Source organism: Chrysochloris asiatica, unplaced genomic scaffold, assembly GCF_000296735.1.
Source record: "Chrysochloris asiatica unplaced genomic scaffold, ChrAsi1.0 scaffold00083, whole genome shotgun sequence".
Taxonomy (NCBI): domain Eukaryota; kingdom Metazoa; phylum Chordata; class Mammalia; order Afrosoricida; family Chrysochloridae; genus Chrysochloris; species Chrysochloris asiatica.
This window is the reverse complement of record NW_006408601.1, coordinates 9,521,931-9,529,706: the sequence shown is the minus strand read 5'-3', so window position 1 is coordinate 9,529,706 and position 7,776 is coordinate 9,521,931. Positions and strand designations below refer to the sequence as shown.

General features: G+C 40.5%; 1 protein-coding gene across 1 annotated transcript; it reads left to right on the top strand.

Moving 5' to 3' along the window:
• Positions 1-6,200: 6,200 nt before the first annotated feature.
• MRGPRX2 (MAS-related GPR, member X2) lies at positions 6,201-7,208 on the top strand. The gene has a single exon (XM_006865810.1). It carries the CDS (start codon positions 6,216-6,218, stop codon positions 7,206-7,208), a length of 993 nt encoding a protein of 330 aa, XP_006865872.1. The 5' UTR covers positions 6,201-6,215.
• Positions 7,209-7,776: the final 568 nt, after the last annotated feature.

Sequence of the window (7,776 nt, the reverse complement as noted above, 5' to 3'; positions counted from 1 at the left end):
TATATTGTGCTGTTGTTGGATTGAATGCTCTGTATACATCTATGAGGTCAAGTTGGTTGATTGCGTTGTTTAGTTCCTCTGTAACTTTGTCGAATTTCTTTCTGGTTGTTCTGTCCCTTTTCAAGAGTGGTGTGTTAAAATCTCCCACTATAATTGTAGATTTATCTATTTCTTTCTTCAATTCCAGTAAGGTTTGCTTCATGTAGCTTTGTGCTCTTTCATTGAGAGCGTAGATATTTATTATGGTTATGTCAACTTGCTCAATTGACCCTTTGATCATGAGATAGTGACTTCCTTTGTCTCTTATGCTGGTTTTTATCTTAAAGTTTACTTTGTCGGAGATTAGTATTGTCACTCCTGTTTGCTTATTGTTGCAGTTAGCTTGTTAAATTTTTTCCCATCCTTTAACTTTTAGTCTGTTTTTGTCTTGTGTGTAAGGTGTGTCTCTTGCAGGCAACATATTGACGGGTCTTGTTTTCTTATCCATTCTGAAACTCTCTGTCTCTTCACTGATGTATTCAATCCATCTTTTGTTCTGCATGTCTTCTTGTGTTGGGTTTGTGTTTTTTGTGCTATTTCTTGTTGGTTTCTTTTTAGTTTTCATGTTTGCTTGTTCTGCTTGTAAATTCATTTTTATGATAAGTTGTGAAGTATTAACTTTCTTTGGGGTTACCTTATAGTCTACTAACTTTTCTTTCCATTTTAGATAATCCATTGTATCCTGTAATTTATCTGACATCCTCACCACGTGGGTCTCTGTTGCTACGTTTGTCCCTTCTTTGACATTGATATAATTTTGATCTTCAGTTGACCTCCCAGCTCCTTTGAGTTTGTTGTTGTAGTCTTGTTCTGTTCTGTACTCTGCTATCTGTTGACTGAGTTCCAGGTGGTGTTGCCACACCTGTCAATCTCTGTTTGTTGTCTGTTCTTGTTAGTTTTCAGTCCATAGAACTACCTTTAGTATGTTTTGAAGTGCTGGATTGGTTTTGATAAAATCTCTCAGATTCTGTTTATCATGGAATGTCTTGATCGCACCATCATATTTGATTGATAGTTTCTCTAGATAGACGATTCTTGGTTGACAGTTTTTTTTCTTGTAGGGCTTTGTATATGTCTCCCCATTGCCTTCTTGCCTGCATAGTTTGTTCTGAATAGTCAGAGTTTAATCTAATTTGCTTGCCTTTATAAGTGACATGTCTCTTCTCCCTGGCCACTTTTAGTATTCTTCCCTTGTCTTTAGTTTTGGAGAGCTTGATTATTATATGTCTTGGTGACTTTCTTTTGGGGTCTATCCTTCCTGGGTTACGTTCAGCTTCTTGAATGTTTATTTTCTCATCTTTCAAGATGTTAGGGAAATTTTCTTCCAGAAGCTCTTCAACTATCTCCTCTGTGGACTTCTGTGATTCTTCCTGTTCCAGAATGCCAATAATTCTTAAGTTGTTCCTCTTCATATTATCCAGCATGAATCATAGACTCTCTTCAGATTTTTTATCCTTTTTTCTGCTTGCTCTTCTATCTTAGCAGTATTGAGAGAGTTGTCTTCCAGCTCACTAGTTCTGGCTTTCATCTCTTCTATTCTGCTCATTTCCCCTCTCAGCGTTTTGTCCATTTCTGATATCTTATTATTGATCATCTGGACATCTTTTTTCAGGTTTTGAATTGTTTCCAATACTGTATCAATCTTATTTGATTGCTCCTGTAGCACTTTCCTGACTTTGTCCTTGTTTTCATCCACCCCTTTTCAGAGCATTTGAATTTGTTTCCATATCATTCTTCTGAATTCTTTCTCATGCAAATCCAAAACCTGCTCTTTCTCCTCTAGAATGCTTTTTTCTGTCTCCAGATTATTTGCATCAGCTACTCTCTTCTGGTTTTGGACGTGTTTCAATCTCATTTGTTGCTTTTTGTTCATCATGATAGTTATGTGTTTTGTTGTTTCTTTGTTTTTTTAAGCTTAAGTGAATGTTCGTTTTTTGTTGTTAGGCTTACTGGGTGTCTCCTGGTGAATATGATCAGGAGATAGGCTTCCCTTTTCACATTTAATGCTTAGAAGGTGTTGTTGGCTCTTGTCTCAGTGGTGGAATATTATGGGGTATGCTTATAGCTTGGCTATATGGCCACAATATCTGTCTCTTCTTGGGTAACATAGGGAGAAAAAGCTCCCACCTCCAGGAAAGATGTGTGATCAAAAGAACCAAAAGTAGAAGTAATATAAGTGCATAGACAAAAATCACAACTGTCCTGAGCTACACCATCAGTGTGTATGCACAATTAGAAGCCTCCAGCAGGGGGCTGGGGGTGTCCACTCTTACGCCCCTCATCTAGTCACTACAGTAGTGGTGCACAGGTAGATATTGGGGATTAATGGAAGAAAGATTGTCTACTATTTTTGTCTCTGAACGTCAGTTAGGTATCTGTGTGTGCACAGTGAAATTCTCAGGATGGTTGAGTCTTTTTATGCTGGGGTTTTACAGATTATTTTGAATTGGTTCTGCACATGGAGCTTGGGCAGCGCAGCAGCCATGAATGGGGCTCCGAACCACAAGCTTAGCAGCTTGAAACCACCAGCCACACTGTGGGAGAAATGTGAGGTGCTCCGCTCCCACACAGACCCACAGTCCCAGAAACCCCGCACAGGGCCGTCTGGAGTCGGAACCTACTTCCATGGTGCACCACCATGGAAGGGTCCCACTGGGGAAACTTTTAGGTGTGTGGCTCCACAGGTGACATCATAAGTTGCTGCCAAGCTCCTTCTCGCTGTATCATGGGAAAACTGTCCCACCTAATGTCCGGGCTGAACAATGAAGGTGGGACAGGGAGAAAGAGGGGAAAGAGGGAGAAATGTGTAGTCTCCTGCCTCTCTCATTTTTTTTTTTTTTTGCAAATGCCTCTGTACTGCTTTTAGCGTGGTTTTCTGAGCTGGACTGGCTCTAGACTCTGCCAGGGTGGGGTAGTCACCGAGGGAGTCCCATCTCCAGATTCTTAACTCACAGTATTTTCCTAAATATAGTGATTTTTTTCACTTGTGAGTACGGGAAACTAACATCCTGGATCTTATGGTAGATCTGGAGCTCTGGAGTTGTTCTACAAATGCTTCCTTCGTGAGATCCCCCTCCCTTCTCACCCGAGCATATCCTACCTGGTTTTTGCTGCTATCACCCAAAACCCAGGATAGTAATTTTTTGCAAGGAGGGGACCCGGATGACAGAAGCTGAAACACATGATTAAAGTCAGGTCAAGATCTGAGAATCATCTTGAAAGGTTTCTTGCCTCAAACATCTCCAGATTCTCATTTGCCAGTAGGCTCCTGCACAGGAAGTCACAGGGTCTGTCCAACATCTTGATAAGCCTCACTTGGTCACCAGATTTCACTCCAGCTCCTGCAAGCATATTCCAGACAGGGTTAGAAAAGCCCATCCTTTTCTACTCACCTCCACCAAAAAGAAGAACGGTGCTAAGGTAAGAGTGAACTCAAGAGCCATCTTTCTCCCAAGCCAGACTTGGTTTTTCCCTGTAAGTTCACAATTTTTTCAAGTTGTGGTAGGGTTAGGGTATGCAGGGAGTCATAGGCCTCGATTAGGAAGAGACAAGGGATATGTAGTCCTTCATAGAATCTCTGGGTACTGGCAGCTTAGAGTGTGGGGGATGCAAATGGTTCTATTTTTGTTCTACCTCCATACTTCCTCCCTTTGTCTCCAAACATCCAAATCTGCTACTGTAGGGAGAAATATTTTGCTAACTTTAAGGAGCAGGATGACATGCAGTCATTGCTTCCCCAAACTCAGTTTCTCTTAACAACCTCAGGTATTACAAATTTGCCTGATACTCAAATGCTTGGTTTGCTTTTTGTTTATTTGTTTTTCTCTTTTGTATCACTGCAGCTGTTAGTGTAATGGAGTAACTGAAGAGAATTTAATGAAGGGACATGGTGTGGGCAAGGATAAGGGAAACCATTAAGTACAGTAAAGCTCCCCCAAAACAAGTAATAGCAGGGAACTATTACTATGTCATTAGATAGAGTAGCAGCAGCACTGCTAAGTACAGTCTAGTAGGAAGAGAGCCAGGAAATTTAGAATTCCCAAAACCCTCTCCTCTTGCCCTCAAGCTCTTCTCAGTGTCTCCCTTTGGCTAAACTTACCCAGGGATCCAAGGCCACAGGGGAAGAGAGCCCATCATTGAGGCACAGAGTTATTTCCTCCTGGGACCTAGAGCACAGTAAAGAGACCGTGGGAAAAGTGATGTAATGGCAAATGCAGACTCCATCACACCTTCCTACATCTTCCTCATGGAGAGTTCTCTCTCTGGCTCATCTGATTGGGCTAATCTCTCATTGAATCGCCTACAGTTTTTAGAAGGTGTTTTCTTTTTTCCTTTTGATTGTTTGCACTTCTTTTATTTAGTGTCATTTTATTAAACCACTCTGGAGCCTTCTGAGAGACAGGAAAGGACTCCTATAGTCAGTTGCTTGTTTCCAGACGGCTTCTGCTCATCTATCCTTTTTTCCTTATATGACTGCTATATCTTCCTTGCTCTTGCTAATGATTAATAAATCTCGACTACAGACTCCCACTTTTTTATATTACATTTTGGATTTTACTTGTGTATTATTTACATATTTTTCCTTTCCCTTTCATGTGTAATGAACATGCTACACTGGCAGTGAGTCTGCAGGACTGGTTAAGAGAATGACTGGCTCAGACCTGTGGGTTCACATCCAGACTCTACCACTTGTATGCATGGAACACAGGGTAAATCACTCAACCTCCTTATGCTTCAGTTTACTCATCTGGAAAATGAGAGTAATAATGTTCTTAGCTCATTGGGCTCTGAAACAAATTAAAATTTATAATACCTAATAAGCACTCCGTCACCTGCTCTTATTCACCCTGATATGATTTAGACCACCTTCACAAGTTGAAATTCACATGAGTATTTGTCTTTTCAGCCAAATCCCTGCAAAATATAGAAATGAGTACTTTGTCAATTCCCCATCCTCAACAATCCTCTTCATAAATGCTTTCTTTAATCAGCAAAACAAGCTACTCAAAATCATCTTGGGGGGAGTTTGAGTGAGTTTACATTGCACATGTTCTAGCAAATTGCTTAATCATCCCTCAGAAATCATGGGGCTTCCAAAAATTGTGGTAAATGGAATTGAAAAATAATGGATTTTTTCCACAAACTTTTTGAAATCCCCATGTATATCCATGCTTCAATTAACCTACTCAACTGCAGTGCAACCTTTTTATCTTTCTTCCCAAACTTTCCTCTTTCTTCTATAAAATGCAGGGAAATTTATTTTAGCCCTACCCCTACCCCTAAATTCTTCTAGCTGCTCATTAAAGCCATTTGATGGCCCTCCAGAGTTTGAGCATGAAGGTGGTCATCATTAGTTACTTGGGTACGCATAAGTAATTCAAACAAACACAGAAGGAATAATCATAAATGTAATTCTTTTTGTCTCCTTACATTGTGTGTTTTCTAATGACTAATTTCATATTTTAAAATTATTAACTCAAAAACTTCACTATTATTAGGCTCCCCATTTATTCATTTCTTTATTTTAAAAATGCTCAATTGTGTCCCCCCACATGAAACTAGACAGTAGGAACACACAATGGACAAGAAAAAGGTACTTCTATCCTCATAAAGATTATATATTGAGCCATTTGTAGTTCAAGAAAACTGGCCTTTCTCACATCTGTATAGTAAGTGATCACATTCCCCTCAGGTTCCTAAGCATGGTCTTCCTCCCCTTTGGTGGATGGGCATTCTTAGTCACTGGAAGAAAAAAGTTTCCAACTTCCAGTTTTTTAGAGGAAATCTCCATCTCAGGACAGAAGGAATGCTGAACCCAGTGTGCTGTCTGTTCCACAGAGCTTGTGTCAGACTTTTTCTCTTGTTGCCTCCTTAATGACTGAGGGTATGACTTGGCTCAGGAAGATGTGGAGAGGTTTTGTTATAGAATTGCTCCATGTTAGTAGAAGGCATGAAGAGCCAGAGTTTTCATCTTTCATAACTAGAATTTAATCAAGGTTTCAGGACTCCCAGGCCTTTGATAAATTACGTAGTTTTTACAAGTCACCATTTTCCTCCTCTGTAAGATGGGGACAGTCCTTCCCACACAACAGGGTGATTAAGAGATCCAAGGATGAATCAAAACGTGCTCAAATTTCGTTTGTGTTCCCAGGGGCACCAGTGGCGAACTTCTGAGCATGGATACAACCATTCCAGCAGTAAGGACTGATTTTACAACAATGAATAGAAGTGATGGCGCCCCTCCTAACGTGTGTAATGTGCAGACCCTGACACCAAGCTTGCTGATCATCATCATCAGCCTTTGTGGGCTGGTAGGAAATGCTATTGTGCTCTGGTTTCTGTGCTTCTGTCTGCGGAGGAACATCTTTTCTGTCTACCTCGTCAACCTGGCGGTGGCTGACTTCTTATTCCTCTGCTGCCAAGTTTTATTTTCCCTGGAGGAACTTATTGACATCTTCCATTCTGTTTTCATCGCCATCCCCTATTTTTTCAGCACTGTGTTCTGCTTTTTCTACATTGCAAGCCTGAGCATTCTCAGCATCATAAGCACCGAACGCTGCCTGTCCATCCTGTGCCCTGTCTGGTTCCGCTGCCACCGTCCAAGGCACACATCAGCCACCATGTGTGCCCTGCTCTGGGTCCTGTCTCTGCTGCTGAGCACGCTAGAAGGGAATTACTGTGGCTTCCTGTTTGAAGACTTTGAGCATAATTGGTGTCAGACATTTGATTTCATCACTACTGCGTGGCTGATATTTTTATTTCTGGTTCTTGCTGGGTGCAGCCTTGTCCTGCTGAACAGAATCCTCTACAGCTTCCAGCGGTTGCAGCTGACCAGACTCTATGTAACTATTGTGCTCACTGTGTTGGTCTTCCTTGTCTGCGGTCTGCCCTTTGGCATCCATTGGTTCCTATTAATCTGGATTCACAAAAATGTGTTCACATGTTATCTTGATTGGGTTGGACTTATCCTGTGCAGTGTTAACAGCAGTGTCAATCCCATCATTTACTTTTTTGTTGGCTCCTTTAGGCAACGGGGGCAGCTGAGGCAGCGACGGCGGCTGCCACTGACCCTCAGGATTGTTCTCCAGAGAGCCCTGCAGGACACTCCTGAGCTGGATGAATCTGCAGGCAGCTTTACTCAGGAGATGTCAAGGAATAGTGTGATGTAGACTTACTTGAGAGGCTCTGCTTTGTATGTGTCTCAGTTTGATTTAAGTTTTCTAAACTTTTTCTCAACGTTATTGTACAGTGCTTAGGGCACAGATCTTGCACATCTTTTGTTAAATTAGAATTTGGAGTGTTCCAATGTTAATGTAAAGGGTGTTTTTAATTTTGCTTTTTATTTTTTATTGCCAGCTTATAGAAATGCAATTGAGATTTGTATATTACTGTTATATGCTGAAACATTGCTAATTTTATGTATTATTTCTTTGCCATTTAGGGGGATTTCTTAGAAGTTTCTACATACACACGATGTTATTTAAAAATAAAGAGAGCTTTAGCATTTTCTTTCTAAATCTTATGGATTTATTTCATTTTTTCCACTTATTCTAATAGCAGAACATCTAAGATAATGCTGAATAAAAGTGGTAAGAGTCAATATCTTTGTCTTGTGTCAGATTCAGAAGTAAAATGTTTCATATTTTATCATTTACTGTGTTTTTCATAGATGCTTTATATTATTAGTTTGCTGAGAGTTTTTGTCATGAACAGATATTGTTGTTGTTGTTAGGTGCC

Excerpts from the sequence above, each read along its gene's own strand:
- MRGPRX2 (XM_006865810.1), top strand. The coding sequence starts at position 6,216 with ATGGATACAACCATTCCAGCAGTAAGGACTGATTTTACAACAATGAAT.